This window comes from Electrona antarctica, assembly GCF_951216825.1.
Source record: "Electrona antarctica genome assembly, chromosome: 1".
In the NCBI taxonomy this organism is placed as follows: domain Eukaryota; kingdom Metazoa; phylum Chordata; class Actinopteri; order Myctophiformes; family Myctophidae; genus Electrona; species Electrona antarctica.
Window position 1 is genome coordinate 47402253 of NC_136806.1, and position 20364 is coordinate 47422616.

At 43.7% G+C, this 20364-nt stretch overlaps 1 protein-coding gene across 3 annotated transcripts in view; it reads left to right on the plus strand.

The window, feature by feature from the left end:
* The window catches only part of pdlim7 (PDZ and LIM domain 7), a 54795-nt gene that overhangs the window by 2890 nt on the left and 31541 nt on the right, over positions 1–20364 (plus strand). For all 3 annotated transcript variants that reach the window (XM_079502841.1, XM_079502843.1, XM_079502842.1), the window contains exons 2-3: positions 251–349; positions 14148–14299. In XM_079502841.1, coding sequence (XP_079358967.1) covers positions 251–349; positions 14148–14299 — 251 coding nt within the window. The remainder of the gene's footprint in view (positions 1–250; positions 350–14147; positions 14300–20364) is intronic.

The following is a 20364-nucleotide window of genomic DNA, read 5'->3' on the forward strand; positions in this document are numbered from 1 at the left end:
CAGAGAGCAGTGTTAATAATGAACTCCACAAGTATGTAGATTGGACTCACAGGTTAGTAGGTTAAACCTTATTTTCTCTCATATCCTCTTCTGTGTCTGACGTTATTCTCCCCAGATCAATTGTTTCGAACAGAATCCCAGCTGCCAGTTGACATCGAAGCAGGGGGAAATAATGTTCTGTAACACAATGTTTTCAGAGCAGTCCAGCTAATTAACATTGGTTTCTTGTTTTCCTCTTCTCTTTCCTAAGGCCATGAACGTATACAGCATAACCCTGGAAGGCCCAGCGCCCTGGGGCTTCAGGCTGCAGGGAGGCAAGGACTTCAGCATGCCTCTCACCGTGTCAAGGGTAACAACACCTTCCTACTTCCTTTATGTGCTGCTTTGTATTTGTGATGTCAACAACAACATGCCGTGTAAGGAGCGAGACGTTTAGATTGTGGGGAAGTGGGGTCCCCGCCCTACTGTACCTCACATCATATCAAACTTTATTTATAAAGCACATTTAAAAACGACTGTCATCGACCAAAGTGCTGTAAAAGTCAAGAAAACGTAGCATCAACAATACAATCAAATGTAATTAATACATCAATAACAAACCGGTGTGCACATACAGTAGATACAATAAGACACTGAAGGGGTCCTTGAGGGGGTTCCAGGGGATCTCCTGAGAAATTAGTTAATATAGCATCAAAATCTATTTCATTTTAACAAATCTTATGTGGGGGTCCCTGCCACAATGCAATATTAATTTGGGGGCCTTGACGTGTGTGTGTGTGTGTGTTGTGTGTGTGTGTGTGTGTGTGACTATGTAGAAATGTGTATCTCTCAAACCGCAGATCAGCGCCAAATCCCTTGTGCACACTGCCAGCTGCAGGGGAGGAAACTCAGTCCCCGAATATCTTTCCATTATTATTTATTTATTTGAATTATCTCAGTGGTAAGCCTGGAGCTGTAATTTGAGGCTAGTATTTACGACCCCAACTCCACATTTGGGCAAGTGCTGACGTGATCCATATGACGTCATGACACAAGGAAGCCAGGACGCTATTAGACCCCGTCTAGTGTTTTTTGGGGGGACATTTTCACATTCTCCCTCCCTAAAGAATGTGGCAAACAGTTACACTCTTCACCCCCGCCGTCACCCCATCAGAGCACCTGAACTCTATGTAAAGGGCTTCAATCTATTTTTAAAGAGTCTATTTGTGTCTGCAACACAAGCGCAACCACACAGCAACGATGACCCAACCTGATCTGGATTATATCCTCTTTTGTTAAATTGGTCCAGTGATCCTCAACCTTTTCGATTTCAAGGTCCCTCAGTTTGATATGCATTTCAGAGCATGGACCCCCCCATTTGATGGTAATCATGGTATCTTCTTTTTTTTCATTTTTTTCCCATCTGGGACCCAGATGAAGTACCACCTCAGAAAATATCTGGCTCTCCAAGTACCACCATAAAACTGATGTTAAAATCCTATTCAGCTGTGCACAGTTAACACCTTAGCCCGGAACTATTTCATCCATTTCATCCATTTGCCCATCATTTATAGCGCACAGACCACTTTTACCGGCGCACCGGAAGCTGGTGTGCATGTCTGTGTAGCAGCTAACAATAGCCACACCACTCTAGAGTCGATCGACAACAACGGGAGGTAATAATAAATCTATCGCGACTAGCGACTGGACCGCGGAAGGCCGTCAAACACAGGATATTTTTTCAGAATTAGACGGGATGATTTAGATCGGGAGTTATGATCGTTTTAAGATTTTCGTTTTAGTCAGATCAGATTCTAAAAATGTCTTCTACATCCTGACAGTTTTCTGAAAAAGCTATGTTTCTATGTCAATCGTTCTTCGATTTTTCAAAAATAGCAGATCTACAAGCTCGTAGCGCGCCACTCGGTGGCGCGCTATGAGCTTGTAGATCTGCTATTTTTCAATAGCTAAAGCATAACATGATGCTAACACCAAAAGGGGTTCCCGCCCAAAATGGGCTAAGGACTACTGGGGTTCCCCGCACCCCATGTTGAGAACCTCTGGTTTAGACTAGAGATAGGAGGAGGGGGGGTTAATAGACCCCGACGGTGAATCAGGTTTCTGTTAGTTTTTCAAATCTGGCGTTGGCTCTCAACATTCTTCCGAGGCATATCATGTCAGTGGTCTGTTGCGTGTTTTGTTTTGTTGCCGAGGGGTCCGCTGGTATTAGGTACTCTTCCCCTCCCTGTAAGGATGTGATGATGGGTAGCGGTTTGTTTTGTTTATCCGTCCTCTGGAACACACTGCCGTTAATGTCCGTTTTAGGTCACTGAATCTTGGCTTTAAATGGATTCTCTCTGATTCTCTTATAAACTGCCGTTGATGTTAAAGAGGATGAGAGAGCAACAAGCCATTTCCCAGGCCTTATATGTGCAGTGTTTCTTTGCCTTGACACACACACACACACACACACACACACACACACACACACACACACACACACACACACACACACACACACACACACACACACACACACACACACACACACACACACAGCCGGCAGACCAGACTTACCATTATGCAGTCATTTTCCACTGACAGTGTTATATTGTTACCTTAGAGGCTGAGGTGACCTTTAAACATTATACTGATTTACATAGAATATATATATTATATTAGTGTGTGTGTCGCTGTGAACGTGCCTGCGTACGTGCGCTAAACCTGCAATGAGAGCAACAATCATTTCTCACCTGCCAGCACACGTTCCTTACCTGCTCGTTTCACTGGCAGGCATCAGACAGAACAAAACGGAATGTTCCCATTGGAAGCATGTCAACAAACACTTTTTCTTCTACCAAAACAAGGCCGAACGGATGCAGAAACATTAATATGACAAGGAAGGCCAAACACAAACCAGTCATATTTTTTTAGGGGGGCGGGGTACAGTTGCAGGATGTGAGTGTGGATGGGGGGGCAAAGTTCAGGAATTTGAATGTCAGAAAGCGACAGCAGTAGTGGCATGGATTTTGGAATCAAATAACCATTACTAGCCGATCAATGCAAAAACTTCCCCCTATTTTCTTGCTAATTAAATTGGCAAAAAAGGCAAAACTGTTTGCCTTCAGTGACATGCCCAACACGGGTGCAGTACTTACTGTAGTTCAGACTAGTCATTGGTCCGACAAACAAAAACCTACCTCAAACACATTAAATCAACTAATCAAATTATTATTATTATTATTAATAATCAAATTAGTCGACAAATCTGTATTTGACTTGGACGGCAACCCTATAAATCATTTTTTGGTTTTGTCTGCCTGTAACGGCTGAAACCCTGTGTGGTGACATATGTGGCCTTAATCATCAGCTAGTGCAGACCGCCAGTTTGCTTCACAATCCAGGTATATTACCCGTCTTGATTACTTTCCTTCCTGTCATAGAAACATGACTCACATGCTTTCTTGAACTGTGAAGCCTTTCCGCGTCCCGCTTTGTCTCGCATGCTGTCATATAGCTTTCAGGACTGTCTAGTAGCCTGGGGGGAGAGGGAGGATACGAAGGTCAATGATGTCATAAGCGGAAGCCAAACGAGTGATTTGTGGCTAATATATACCTAGTGTTTTCCAGACCAGTAGCCTGGCTGTCACGCTTCGGGGTATGGGAGCCGTAAAGTTGTGACTCATGTTGTTGCTTTTTCTCACTGCTCTGCCGTTCCCGCACTGTCTGAGCTGGGGCAGCCGTAGCTGAGCGAGTAGAGAGGCAGGTCTGGTGATCAGAGGGTCATCGGTGTTACCGTCCACAAACTTCGTCTTAAACATTACATTTCCATTGACAATGAATGGAGAATTCTACGTCGTAGTGTCTGAGCATATAGGCAATAGGGATAGTGTCTATTTTACGTCATGATGATGTAAGATAAGAGCGTGGATGCACACGCAGATTAGACACACGAACAGACCGACATGCGGAAACAACGGTCCGACATGCACTGCTCCCGTGCTTGCGGTTAGGGTTAGGTAAGGTTAGGGTTTGTTTTATTTTGTTTAATCTAAAAACAAAAAAACAAACTTAACTGCTTCCTCCCTGAGCGCTCATTATAGCCACCTGAGCAGCCATCAGCTGGTTTAAGTTGATACTGAACTTCCCCCGTGGGACTAACGAAGGCCTCCGTCTGCCTGTCAGCTCTGCCTCTCCCCGTCTCCCCGCTGTCCGCTCTGCTCTCGTCTGTCATAAACGAACCGGCGAGTGAATCACGCAGGCATACTGCTGGATGGAAACGAGCCATCCAGGAGATGTAAAGCTCAAAGATATACTGTGCCCCTCGCTGGTAGTGAGACAGCTGTGTGCCGGTGGCAGGCCCGGACAGACGGTGGAGGGGGGGGCTTGCAGCACATCAATTTCGTGGGTGGTCTTTTACTGACATGAAGCTGTCAGATAAGCATCTCCCCCTCAGACAGTCACTTTAAAGGGATTATGCAATAAAGAACCTGGCGAGGACTGACGGGACAAAAGGCTCAGTTTGAAACGCCGGGAGGCAAAGCGACAACGCCCGTATGATCAATGTGTCTTTAGTGTTTGATTTGTTGGGATGAGGTAACGTTTGAGATGGGATGATTTGAAAGGGGGGGATTACAGTCGTTTGGTTTATTTGTGGGTTTTGGCCTGGTTTTTTAGAGCGCTTTAATAACTCAGCATTTATCATGCAGAACTGTGGATTGTTTTAATAAAAAAAAATATATATAAACCAAACACACACACTCTGGCTCTATACGCGAGTTCTAATGATGTATTTGATGGATGTCCCTCGGCCGTAGCTCCCGTCTGGCTCTTCTTGTGTCTTGTTCTACCGAGTGCATGAGCGAGCGAGGACATTGGCCCTTGTGTTCGTCTGTGAACACTGTTTCCTTCCTTCCTCCCCGCGCGGCTCTGCGAGCCGGGAGAGCGCAGCTTTCTCTGCATTCCAGGGATTCTTCTCATATCCATCTTTGGAGTGGCAACAGACAGGCCCATTGTCTGGTGTCGTCGCCGCTGGGAGGAAACCTTGTATGTCCAAAAACCATTAGAACGTTTCCAGTGGTGGAAAGTAACTAAGTACATTTACTTAAGTACTGTACTTAAAGGACCACTTCACCACTTTTCAACCTATCTTCATATAATAGGTCCTCACTAATGATCATGATAAGATGGCACCATTTTTTTCCCTACTCGGTCTGTATCTCATAGGAGGGCTGTGGGCAGTTCAGAAAACTGACATCATTGTTAGGCAGATTTTTTTTTAAACAAGATTTATTTTACAAAAATGTTTAGATTTTTATTATCGTGAGAACGATGGCTTCCATTTTCACATTGAAACTTTTCAGGAATAGAAAGCCTGCAGTTTCTATTAGCTTGGATTCCCCATCGATGATGTCACTGGTGGACAGGTTTCTGAACTGCCCACAGCCCTCCTATGAGACAGTCTGAGTAGAAAAAAATGGTGCCATGATTATTCGTGAGGACCTATTATATGAAGATGGGTTGAAAAGTGGTGAAGTGGTCCTTTAAGTACAATTGTGAGATATCTGTACTTTACTGGAGTATTTCCAATACTTTTACTTCTCCACTACATCTCAGAGGCAAATATTGTACTTTTACTCCACAACATGTATTTGAAAACTTTAGTTACTAGTTTCTTTGTATATTTTGATTATTACACTTCATTACCACTTCAGCCCTATATACATTTCGGCCATTTGAAAATATCCGATGTGCAAGCTGAGTACTGACTGATTACTTTAAGTACATTTTGATACCAATACCTTTGCACTTTTACTCAAGTAAATTCTGAATTTTTACTTGTAACAGAGTATTTCTATATTGCAGTATTGATACTTTTAAAACATGTGAAACATGTGAGTATTGTTTCCACCACTGAACTTCTCAGACCTGTGTGATCCGATGATGTAGTTGTTAAGTCGCAAGCTCTTGTTCGTTGTTTACTGTTTTGAGCATGACATTATAGTCAAACTTATTTTCTGCTTTTGCACGACACGTATCAAATGGGGCATTAATGTATGATAAACAACAAAGGTGAATTATGGAGATACAGGGTTTCCGGCCGACATTGATGACTTGACATCCAATATGTCAGCCGACACTTCATTTCCTCCGCCAGATGATGGCTTCCTCCAGTGTCAGAGGAATACTTTTCTGGTGAAATCATCAGTGGAGTTGCGACCCTGACTATTGAGTCCAGCCTCGGAGCATAACCCTCTTTCCCTGGCGGATAAGTGTGTGTCTATCTATCTGTCGGTCTCACTAGCAGATCTGCTGGCCTTGCGGTCGTATAAACATGGCGATAGCATTGCTCAGAGCCCTCGGGGAGCCATCTGCTTTTTATCAACAAACACATGCCACTCTGCTGGACTCAAACGTTCGGCGTGGAGGAAATTACACATGAAGTCACGTTAATAAGCATAGTGGTGGTGAGCTTTATGGATGTCTTCTCTAGTAGTGCCACAGCTGGATGGGGCCTGAAATCCTTGCTGTGGGTGCGGCTCGCTTTTTTAACTAGGCTGCCTGTTGATTGCACACTCACACACAACACACAGTACACACTACATGCACATTTTGTATTACTATATTTGTGAGACATAAACGTTCTCGGACCGCAATTTTATTTCGCCATTTGCCATCAACCCTGAAGCCGAAAATAGCCGATCTACAAGCTCACAATGTGTCACGCTGAGTTACACGCCGGTAGATCAGCTGTATTTGACACCGGTGTGCAACTGAAGTGTGAATCAAACTTGTCCTCACAAGGTCTTGTTTCTCAAATTGAATTCCACTATACATACGTTGGGACCTCACAAGTATAGTTATAAGTACACACACACACACACACACACACACACACACACACGCCTGTACACTCAACTCGACAGTAAAAGTAGACTTGTTACAGGGGGCTGAATTAATAATTCAAGACCACCTGATAGAGAAGCCCACAGAGGGAGTTTGTGCCATGGCTGTTTAAAGCTGTGAATGCCTTCTGTTTGTTGCTGGCCGGCGGCTCGAAGCAGCACTGCCTTTAACGTGAGTTAGTACTACTGTTAGCTGTTCTTCTCTGTGAGGCCATTTAGCGGCCGGTCGGTCGGACCCTGCGGCTGCAGCTTTGGCTTTCCATTTCTCAGAGGGATATTTCTGGCCTCGCATCAGCTGTGCTGTTGAGACTGATGTAAGGTCAGGCTTGTCTCTCAGCAGATTCCAAATAGCCGTGGAAAGAATAAAAAAGTGAAATGGGCGAGTGCATGCACAGGCTGCTCTGGATAAACTCTTGTTTGTCTAGTAATACATCGACCAATAACAGAGTAGAGTCTAGAACCCGGAGCAGCCGGTTGGAACACAACCACTGGTTGGCAATGAGGATATTGCAAGTGGGCCCCCAAATAATTGGCAAAACACTAAGATTTGAATCATAATAACATTATATAACATTATAATGTGAAAAAAATATATATTTTTTTCTTTAAAACCTTTTCACTGTGATACCGATTTAAAACGGGGAATGCAAGTAGGCTACAGTAGTTCCATTGATCCAAGCCGGTAAACACAATTGATGTATTGATTGTTTTCTAGTAAACTGGCTCTGAAAATGCAAACGCTTTTGAGATTTTCAAGTGTTGCCCCTGATCAACTGGTCCAGAACAAAGTAACACAGCCTAGCCTAGCAGGAGCCTGACAGCAGGCCTACCTGTAGGGTCAACCCAGGGAAGCACTTGAAAGATGTGAATTTGAAACCCTGCAGTTGGAAAAGGTTGGCGAGTGCTTTGAAATACTATAGCACACAAAAATATCTCTCTCCTCTCTCGCTCTCGCTCTCTCTCTCTTCCGTCTGAGAACATGGTGGAAAGTAACTTAAGTACATTTATTCAAGTACTGTACTTAAATACAAGTACAATTCTTCTGAGGAACCTTTACTTGAGTATTTGAGAACTCCCTCCCCCCTGATATAAGAAACATGGACTCAATCACCTCATTTCAAACCCACCTCAAAACCCACCTGTTTAGGCAGGCCTATGATTGATCTGTGTTTTCTGCTGCAAGCTATACTTTATCGTCTGCTTTTGCTTTTAACTGTGTTTTGTGTCAACTGTTTTTAACTTGCTGTACGGCGACCTTGAGTGCCCTGAAAGGCGCCTTATAAATAAAATGTTTTATTATTATTATTATTTCCATTTTTCAATAACTACATCAGCATCTCAGTGGCAAATATCGTAATATTTTACTCGACTACAATTATTTCGATGGTTACATGTTGCGTGGCGGATTCAGATTATTATTATGTTAAACACTTTTTATTATTAAACACTGAAGCCCTATGTTATACATACTTTGGCTGTTCAAAAAAAGAGGAGCTACAAGCTACTCGCATACAAGTTTAAATGCTCTGTCCTAGCAGGCCTTTCACTAGACAGTATTTTGTTTACAGGGTATTGCTTAAAAAACAACACAAATCTTGTGTACTGCCTCCTATCACGGTCTTTAGAAGCCTGCTGGCTGTGCTGTGCTGCACTTGCTCCGGAAATTAGAGGCTGGAGATTTTTCGACTAACCCCTCAATTATGGCGAGCATCACTCAGATAAAATGATGTCGCACCATAAAAGCTGTCCACAGATGTTGTCCGGCGGAGCGATCCGCAGCGATAACTCACTCTGAGCCGCTCATGGTGCTCAGTGATGTACGATGCAGATGTTGCTAGTTTGTTAGCTCGCAAACAAAGACTGATGGCACGTATTAAAAAGTCATTTTTATAGGGTTTCTTTTTTTTTGGGGGGGGGGCATCGTTGCCGTATGTCGCACTGCATGTGCAAAGTTCCCACATGGTCACATGTTTTCCGATGTCCTTCGCCGTATTGACAAAGTGCGTCTGGTGGGAGGGGGTGTAGGGTTTCTGTCCCCCCCCCCCCCCCCAAAGGTCTGAGCACAGCAACATTACTGCTGCCTTCTCAAGTGAGTGAACAGCTGCTCCGCTGAACCCGAGCCAAGTGCACAGGTGTCTATGTCCATCAACACACACACACACACACACACACACACACACACACACACAGTCACACACACGTTTGTATTACTCGTGAGGACATCAAGATTTTAGAACTGCAATTTTAGGATGCCATTTTTACCTTGTTTGTTGTTGCCATTTTTAACACTAGCCTAAAGCCCCAAAATAGCTGATCTACGACCTTATACATCGTCTATTTTCAGTGCACGACAACAGTGCGCAAGCCCTAACCCAAATCATGCAAAACTCCAACCCTAACCCCAACCTGAATGTCTTCCTAATTGTTAGCCTAACTCCCCTAAGCTTATTCATAAAACAATCATTGTTCTTGTGACGACCAGGAAAATTGTTCTCACAATGTAAATTTCTTAAATTCTACTATACATGTGAAGACCTTTGAGACACACACGCACACGCACAGACACACACACGCGCACACAAATGCACAGTCCATGGCCCGACTCACACCTTTCGATCTAGCATACAACATTGATGCATGCTAGATGTAAGCAAGATGTAAGTGTCATGGCCGCCCCAATGCATTTCCAATGGAAGTCACATGGTTTGATACAACATTTTGGACTACAAGCTGTTGTATGGCTTTCGGCTGTGTTTCGACTGCCCCCCTCCCCCTCATACAACACAAATGTTGTGTCAAACCATGTGACTCCCATTGGAAATGCATTGCGAGCTTGCATCAGCTATACATCTCATACAACAAGCATACATCAGTCTGTTGTAAAGGTGTGAGTCAGGCCCATGTCCTCTACCTTTTCTCTTGATATCACTGTATCATTAGTGGAATCACACAGGCATCCTGTAATGCTTTTTTATCCCTGTCAGGGCCACTCTCTTGACTCGAGTGTCTGTCTCACTTTCGCTCTCTCTCTCTCTCTCTCTCTCTCTCTCTCTCTCTCTCTCTCTGCTTGTGTGTGTGGCCGTGGATATCCGTCTGCTCTTCTCATTGAACACTCGTGTAGCTGGCTGGCAGCCAGTGGTGGACAAAGTACTCAACCCAAGTACTTGAGTCAAAGTATAGAATAAATACTCCTGGTCAAATATTACGCCACTACAAGACGAGTATTTTGAGAACCAAGTACTCCAGTACTTTAACTCTACTTAAGTATTCAAAAGTGCAAATTACAAAGTACATTTCCTTTTTTGATATCTGCATTGCTGTATTAAAATGTAGACATTTTCCTATAATTTTAAAATATTTCAACTAGCCGGTCTACATCGACTTTTTGAACTATTCAAAAATGTGTTTCCAAAACCGTAAAAAAAAGGCAAATACGTTTCTGGATTAGGGATATGGCACCGGCGAAAATAAAGTACAGATAGAAAAACGTACTTGAGTACAGCACTGAAGAAAACGTATACCTCGTTACTGTCCCCCAGTGCTGGCATCAGGCCAGCCTTTGCGCTCTCTCCTCTCTCTCTCTCTGACACGCAGCGTCTGGAGGCCGGAGTTGTTTTTCTCCAGTCCAGGCTGTTTGAAGAGCACTTTGAAGTGCTTGTAGCCCACCGTAGGAACCATGACTTCTTAACCCTCCTAATTCCTTCCAGTGAGTGTGAATCAAAGGCAATTAAAAGTGATGTTTGAACTTGGCTCCAGAACAAATGGTGGTTTTAGTAGTCTGTGAAATGCACACGCCGTCCTGATTGCTTTTTAAAAACACATTTAACATGTTTTGATTCTCTAGTCTCGGCATAGGTTTTTTTGAGGTGCAAAAGTAGGGGGGGTAACAGTTTGTCGTTGTGTATTTTCCTCCCGTTCTACCCTTGTGTGTTCCACACTGTAGCATTAATTAAGCATCATTAACTCGCTCTTCACGTTAGTATTTTGTCTTGTAATGTTGCCCGAATCAAAGCAAGCGAGCACCAATAGCTTAGCGGGAACATGCCAGAAGGCTATTGATTGAAGCCTTGTGTCTTGTGGGCCTTTTGAGGAGCTAACGCTCCCAGTCATCCATGGCATCAGAGAGTAATCCTGATAGGCTTTATTTTTTCTTTCTCCAGAAAATCCTGGCGCTCATGCCGTAGCGCACTGCACACTTATCTGATGTCGAACACTTTGTACTCCAGTTATCTGAGACTCTGACACAGGTCTTGAGTTTTGTTAAGCCTTTAGGGGCCAGATGACGAAAGTCCTTACTAAACACTGTGTGTGCGTGTGCGTGTGCGTGCGCGTGCGCGCGTGCAGATTCAAGAGGGCATTGTTGATGATGTGTGACATGTTCCTGATTATGATCACACTCTCGAGTTCAAGTTTATTGTTCAACTTTATGGTGTGTATTGAAAATACAATTAAGTGCTTGTGCTCTCTCAAAATGACTGTTTTTCTATCAGTTACTCACCCTATGAAGAATTTAATTCAAGATTATATATTTTGTTTCACATTCCTGATCCAATATTCCAATATTGGATGAATTAAAATAAATGGGGGCCAAGCTTAAGCTTGGCCACTATTTACCTCCATTAATCAAATATGAGAATGTTGGATCAGGAGTGCGACAAAAACAAAAAAGCTCTAGGAATTCAAGGCTCCATTGGGTGAGTCATTGATATAGATCAGCTATTTTGTTGCACAATCCCCATACCCATGTGTGCGTCTAAGTATAAACTCTGGCATTATTATTACTCATATCTTGGACTCATGTCTGCCGTCTGCATGATGGCCCAAGGCAGCAGTGGGGATGTCACTCTTACTCTTGGGTAATTACTTGCATTATGATGACCCAGATCCGGATAAGTGGTTGGAGATGGATGGATAGATTATGATGATGTCACTTATTGGCTAACGACCTACCTGTCTGGACGAGTTGCGTTGCATTTCTGCCAGTAAATGATGCAAACATTGCGAACAACAAAGGTCACCCGCCCTCTGTGTCTGTCTGTCGCGAGTCCAAGTTCATGTTGAGAATTACTGTACATGTGTGCTACATCATAGGCTTAAAAGTTGCAATGGGTGACATCATAGGGAGAGATAACTTAATAATACATCTTTGTCTCGACAGTGTTGAACTAAATGATCCGTCGTCGATGTCGGGTGGGAAAGCTTGTATGTCCAAAAGCAGAGGCAATGGATCCGATGTGGGTGTTATTTAGTCAAAAGCTCCTGTTGGTACTTTAGACATACTAATACTCAGACATGAGGGTTTCAAAAGTAGTTAAAATGGTCAATCTATGGCCCGGGCCGCCAGTGTGGTGTTCCGGGCACCCTAGTCTGCATTGGCAGCGTGTCGCGGGTTTGAATCCCGATCCCGACGACCTTTGCCGCATGTCACTCCCCATCTCTCTCCCCATTTCCTTTCAGAAAAGCCCCCCCCCCAAAAAAAGCCCAAAAATTAATTAATCTATTTTAGATACATTTGTGTGACACTCTTGTACGACGAAGTATGGTGTTTATTTACGACCAAAAACGCACACGAAGTTGAAACGTGGAGATATGAGGTTTCCGCCTGCCAGGGACGATGTCGTGGGGGGACCCAGACATTGTGTCTCCTCTTAAACTGATTGTTAATGGCGTACCTCGTGCAGCGAACGAACATGGATGACCCTGGCTGGCTCTTGTGAACACACAGTCGATTGCTGATTGCTGCGAATAGGCCACTGGGGTGAACTCAATAGAGATAACGTGTGACATAATGCCTGTTGACATAGCTGGTGTTTGAACTGTGAAATATCTTTGCAATCTGTTATTTATTTGACAGAATTACGACTTCCCACCCAGTGATTATGGAAAGTTTTTTTTGGGAAAAAAGAAATACACAGTATACTGTACATGGTGTGATTAGATTTTTGAAGGATCACTTCACCCATTTTCTACCACGGTAGAGCATTGAAGCGGTCGCCGGCCGTCGCCTGGTGGTCAAATCTGAGAATGCAATGCTTCCGCATTTGAAACGCTACTACGCATGCATCTATCGTCTGCCCCGCCCGAAAACGCTAGTGCGTCTGCTCACCACTCTGTGGACCCGCCCCGTGCGTCTGCTCACCACTCTGTGGACCCGCCCCGTGCGTCTGCTCACCACTCTGTGGCCCCGCCCCGTATGTCTGCTCACCACTCTGTGGCCCCGCCCCGTACGTCTGCTCACCACTCTGTGGCCCCGCCCCGTACGTCTGCTCACCACTCTCAATGTGGAGTTCATTGGGGGTATTTCAATGCAGAGTTCATTGGGTGTATTTCAATGCAGAGTTCATTGGGTGCATTTCCGGCAGACTTCCGGGTGCTCAGTGAGCAACTTCCATTGAAATGAATAGCTGGGGGCGGGGCTGTCTGCCCTCTAGTTTATATATAATAACTCTGTGCCTCAGACACGTGGAGCGAATAAATGGGGCCATCTTATAATGAGCATATTTGAGGGCCAATTATACAGTATGGTATGAAGTTGAAGTGCTCCTCTTGAGTCCTTCTCACAGGTCTTACTGTGATCCTAGAAAACGATGATGAAGTGACAATATCCATGAAACTATTCAAAATGTCTGTGTGCAGCTCTTCTGAAACACAGATGGTAGCAGGGAAAACATCTTGTGTGATTTCATGGCTAGTGAATGTTGACTCGAGCATCAACACGTTGGATGTAGAAATGATACTAGACGAGATGGTGTCTATTCTTGTGGATTCTTTCTTTGTGAGTTACACGGAATAAGGCTGGGTAAGTAACTGAAAATAATAATAATCATTTTGACAAGCAAGTAGTTCTGAAACTGCCAGCACAAACCAGGAAGTTGCCATACGTTGACTATTCATAAATGGCAGATATACAAGCTCATAGTGCATCACTTTGTGACACAAAAAGGAGCACTCCTCTTACATGCATACTCATACATCTGTTGAACAGCACGGTTAATATTGTATACAAGACTGATACATGCCGTCCAGGTGTGTGTGTGTGTGTGTGTGTGTTTGTGTGTGTGTGTGTGTGTGTGTGTGTGTGTGTGTGTGTGTGTGTGTTGTTTATCAAGGATCTTACCATGGGACTCAGCCAAACGGAATAAAGGACTGTAACTACTGTATCCCTTTTAGAACCTTTTTTATCCTACAGTAACTTACACACATGAGCCGGTATTATCAATGTCATATTATTCCTCTAACGCTCCGTGTCTCTCCTCTCTCCAGCTCACCCCCGGCGGGAAGGCAGCTCAGGCGGGCGTAGGCGTGGGCGACTGGGTGGTGTCCATCGCTGACAGCAACGCAGAGGACATGACCCATGTGGAGGCACAGAACAAAATCAGAGCAGCGACAGATTCCCTCACCCTCACCCTCAGCAAGTAAGCCCTCACACCCACACACTGTGCACCCACACCTTCACCACACCTTGCCATGTCAGGGCCACCCTGGGTCCACGAGCACAGCGTTGCTCCAATCCGTACCAAATTTACCTACAAACACTGTTCAGGGGACTGGCATGAGAATAGTCATATCGGCCCCAGGGGGCCACAAGCACACTGTTTGCTCCAATCTGCAACAAACTTCATTGGCACAAACACTTCAGGGGACTGGCATGAGAATGATCAAAACCACACACATGGGGCACTACTGCAGTAGCGTTGGCGGCAGTATTTAACACTTCAAATGGACATAACTCTGTGATAATTTGCTCTGATCAGTGCAATATGTGACTAGATTTGAAGACCGCGTAGTACTACCGTAGTAGCCTGAAAATCTAGTTTGTTCACTTTTCAAACATTTTCAGAAGAAGCAAAAAAAGACTATCTACGGACTCACAAAGGTCGTTTTTTTCATAAATTAATTACCTATAAAGTTGAAATATGGAGATACAAGGGTCCAATCTGTCCGACATCAACGGCTAACTGCTTTACACTTCGTTATCAGACACAAAGTTTGTGAGACGAGATGGGAGGATGTTCGTGTAGTTTGTCCCATATAATACGGAAGGTGTAAAAACGAATGAATAACTTTACAGGTGTGGCACTTTCTCCAGATGTTAAGTCATCATGCAAATCCACAGGCCAAACTGCAAACATTATTAACCCATTAAGACCTGAAGCCGATTCTACAAATGCCTTCTTAGTAGCACTACTTAGTACTTAGTAATACTTACACTACTAGTGGTACTTACACTACTTACACTTAGTAGCACTATTTAGTAGTTTCACACTTTCAAGATTTTTCAAAAATGTTAAAAAATAGCAGATGTACAAGGCACAAAGTGACGTGCTGTGAGCAATCTATTACTACGTCATACAGCAGTGTCACACAAAAATAGCGAACATAGCCAATCTGCAAGATCTTTATGTGTTGCATTGTGAAGCCTTGGGAGCTAGATTCACTACTTAAAAATAAATGAGTTTTTATAATCGATTAAATCAATTAGTTCTATAGAGGGTATGCGCATGCATAACGTGAGTGGCAAATCGAGTGGCAAAGTGAGTTTAACGTCGTTTAATGCAATCAGATAGGACTTTTCGGTTTGGATGAAGGTCAGTAGGCTTTCCCACATAACTTCCGGGTATGATGATGATGATGATGTCACGCACAATACCCTCTATTAACTAATTGCAGCCCTATTTTTAAACATCTGGCAGTTTGCTGTAAATTGTCACCATCACCAAGGGTTAGGTACCCTACATACGGCAAGGCAGGGGTCGGTGGACTCAGCGGTGCTTACCAGCAGGCATCTGTGCCAGCCTCACTCTGGTGCATCGCCAGCAGGCCGCTGCATTGGGCTTTGTTCTGAAACGGTACAGAGCATTATTCAGCACAGCCAAGACACACTCACATGATGTCTCTCTATTATGATGCAATCGGAGGCGCTCCTCTCTCCCCAGTAAATGTAAAACTGTTTGTTGGAAGGGAAAGCCGAGGTAAATCACATTATCCCCCCAAGTCACTTTAATCAGCATCCGATAACATTTCCCAGCAGCCGGGTGTGCACACGCAGGTACCGCAATGTTGTTCCAGTTTATTCCTCGCTGAGTTGTTATCTCTGAAGCCAGAACACAAGCCAGGGACTTATAATCAGGAACTTAATTATTATTAATTTTATACGAAGCTTTTTCAACACACAGGGTCAATATAAATAAACTGATATAAACAGTAGAGTCTGTGATTGTTGTTTTTTAGGTGTAAAATCAAAGGTCTTGAGGATGTGAGGCATTCGTCTCGATTTGACTTTTTACGGTGTGGCCATGCAAACGGCCGACCGTATGCGTGTCTGTCCGTCTGTCTTTTTCTCTGGAGCTCATCTCGACTGACCAGTGCCAACCTTCTTGTGCACACACAGCCAGTAGGCCATAGAAGCATCCCCACTATTTTATATCACACAGATATGTTTCATCATACTTTTTGAAATATTTAATTTAATGTTATAATGGAGGTCAATGGAGTCATAGATGACCGATGTGACGTGAATTCCGAGATCCACATTGGAGCCACTCACCAAGCCGTTCCCAGGCTGATCCTGATTCCCGAGATGCACATTGGTTTCCTATAGTTTTGTAATGCTCAAATGAGTGCATAATGCGACTGTCAACACGCACAGCTAGCTGTTACGGGAAAGATCACCACTGTGTCATTGTCTGTCATCAGACTCCAGAAGGGGGGGATGGACCATAAGTGCTCTGGAATGACTAGTGCATTCACTGTGACTCACAGTCTACTTGACATTACTGCTGAGTGTTTACCAAAGCATCCTGTGGTTTCATCGTTGTTTTCTTCGAGGAAGCCACATTGTTTCCCTTTCATTTCAGAGTGGCATCAAAATGAACTTGCGGACGACTTGAAACTTTAGATACTGAAACTTGAGCTCCAAAACGATGTTTTTTTGTTATGTGTGTTTGTGTGTGTTTAAAGAATGGATTGATTTGAATTTCATTCATTTTGAAAATGAATGAAATTCAAAATGTCTTCTTAACCATGCCATCAGGTGCCTAAGGAGCTTATTCATGTATTACCGGTAACTAAGGCAGTATTGGTGTTTGGCCAGCATAGATGTGAGCGTTTAATCATGTATTTGACAGCATAGATTTTAGTGGCGTTTCTAAACATCTCCTCACGGTTGTCTCTCAGCTTCACTGATGCAGTGGTTCTGTTCGTTTAACACTGAGGTGTGTACAACTGTACACTCCACACTAAGGATATCGTCGCTTTCGGGTGTAAACCTTGTATGTCCAAAAAACTTTCATAAAATGTAAGATTTTTTCCGAAATGGTAAAAATGGCAGATCTATTTTTTTATTTTTACTACTTTTGCTTGACATCCTTGTATGATGAAGTAGAGCACTTTTAATTCAATAGACAAAAAATAAGAAAGAAAGTATAAATGTGGACATATGAGGTTTCTTCCCGACAGCGCCCACGGACCAGGCCTCCCTCTCTCACGCCACGGTCTGTGCTCAGATCACATGAAGGATATTATGCATAATTCGGGTCACGTGACCCCAGGTTCAGACGGCGGAGAACAGCACATTTCCCGTATTCCATGAGTCTAACATCACAGAACTGCTGACGGTGATGTTACGATTATTATTTTTTCCCCTGCAGAAAGAGGTCATTTATTATACCGCAGCCTAAAAGCCCAAAAAAGGTGTGTGTGTGTGTGTGTGTGGGGGTGTGTGTGGGTGTGTGTGTGTGTGTGTGTGTGTTCCACTCGTTCTCGACATCTGGTCCAAAATGGACCCTTATGGGTCTGTAACTCTTAAGAGTGTACAAATGGAGCCGAATGGATCCTTCCGGGTGCGTTTGTTTTTTCTTCTCAGAGTAACGTAAACACTGAGGATCTTTACAGTTTAGATTGAGAATCCTGTTGGATACCAATGCTATCCAAATGGGGCACCTTGACCTAATGCATATCAATGTGGGGGTCCTTGAAAATAAACACGGTCAATAATCACTGACGCACTAAATTCCACAACCTAAATGCCCAAAAAAGGAGTGTGCGTGTGTTTATGCATCCCACAAGTGAGACAGCAAATAGACTCATTCTGGAATCCTGTGATGAGTGTTGGAGGGGGGAGGGGGGGAGAGAGAGACAGAGAGAGAGAGAGAGAGAGACAGAGAGCGCTCAGGAGGGGCTGAGGTTAAATGGTTTCTCTCTTTTTGAGTGTGAGTCACATGTGCTCCCTCACTCTTCTTCTGTCTGTCTGTTCATCTCTTTCTGTCTGTCACCAGACTCTGGTGTCTGAGTATTATCTGACACCAGCTTGGTGTAGGATAGGACACTGGGCTTTGACAGACAGACAGACATAGATAGATTATTCTAGGATCACATCACAGTAGGCATGGAAAACACAAGTACAGTTGCACGCACGCACGCACGCACGCACGCACGCACGCACGCACGCACGCACGCACGCACGCACGCACGCACGCACGCACGCACGCACGCACGCACGCACATCTGTCATGGCGTGGATAGGGCAGACACGCACACACATCACTTGCTTTGGCTTTTATGTGGTATGGGGAATCCAAGGTCCAGTTCCATAAGAAAGTGAATTCCTGTACCCACGCTTATCACCTCTGCATCGATTTATATTAATAAGACGAGGTCTAATCACTGCATTGATGTATTCATAAGACAGGGTCTAATAACGCTGTGGCTTCCCTGTTCCCTCAGTAGTTGGAGGCCATGAGGAACTCCACATTTATGCAAGACTGACTCATATTGATGATCTAAATAAAAGAAAAGGGTGGTTTCCATCACAAGAACCTGTCTTGGTTTGGGAAAGGTCTTATAGTCCGGCAGCCGAGGTGGACGGGTGGGAAATTTGGTATATGGTCTTTTTTTATTGGCCTAAAATATTGTCTATATACATACATTCATGAATCTACTTGCTGACCGGCTGAAAGTATTGGGCAATTTTTTGTATAGGGGTTTCTTGGCAAAAATGTCAAACTTTCCTTTTGCTTTAAGTAGCATGTGACATGTCAAACTAGGGGGGTTTCATGATTCTGAATCCATTCCAAGCATTAGTTTTGCACAAAATACACTCCTTGGGCTAAAACAAGGCCATAGACATCATGACAAATGTGATGAGGTCAGCACATTTTGGGCACATTTGGGCAAGTGGCTATGGCAGCTGGTCAGCAAGTAGATTCATGAATGTATGTATATAGACAATATTTTAGGCCAATAAAAAAGACTATATACCACATTTCCCACTTTTAAACAAAAGAAGCCTGTTGGCTGCCGGACTATTAGTGTTGGAAACAACGTCTAGGGCTGTCAAACAATTAACATTTTGATTTAATCAAAAAATGCACAGGGCAGATATGAGAAATAACTGAAATATACAAAGAAGTTACTGACATGTTCAGTATTTTTAAACTTAAAGTTAAAAAAATGGCAGAAATGGCAGATCCACAAGCTTACTTGTAGATCACATTGTGACGAGTTGTTTTGATTGATTGATTGAAAAATGTATTAACAGTTTGCAGAATTACAGTACATTTCAAGCACAAACTCAATACAAAGGCTGTTAACTGTGAGTGGACGACCCAATTAAGCATTACACTTGTTTCCAATAGGGTCCACAATGTTCAATTCATCAAAAACATTTAGAGACGTACAAATAGACACTTCTATATAGACAAAGGACAGAACAGGAATTCATCATAAAGGAGGTAAAAAGGGAAAAGAAACATATACAGTGAGGGAAAAAAAGGGGTGGGCGGTGGGGGTTTTTGATCTGCTATTTCAGCTTATTATGACAAAATAATTGCGATAGTCTCTCAGATAATTGCGATTAGACTATTATTATGTAATAATTGTGACAGAGGTGATTAAAGGGTGTGCAGGAATTCAATGGGGTTTTTTTTAAGTTTGTGTGAGGAAGTGTTTTTCTGTCATCGTGGTGTTTCATTAGTCTAATGCATCAGCGCCTTCAAACAATTGGCTGTAAAACGTGTCCTTCTAGGTTTCGTCTCTGGTGAGTCAACGGTTTAATCTGTTTTTCGAGGGAAATCGCTTACAGTCAGGAAGTTGACAGAGTGCAGCGAGTATAGGTGTGGCGTCCAGGTCGCTGTTGCCAAAACTAACATTAAGATATGTGCCTGATCCTATCTGTCTGCTTGTCGTTAGTGCCAGAAAATGTTATTAATCTGCATGAGAGCGAGTGGATTTTGGAGCGCAAAACCTCTGGCTTCAGTTCCCTGGAGAACAACACATCAACTCTACACCACACGATCGAGGTGACCGTCCCAGATGGCACACTGCCATGGGGGGGGGGGGGGGGGGGGGGGGGGGGGCATAAATGTGTATCCCCTGGCCTATAGTAAGTCATTTGCTCAGCTTGGCTTGAGAGATTGGGAATTTAAATGCAGTCTAAACCATAACATTAATGGATCAGTTAATTGGTCCTCATTAATGTTCA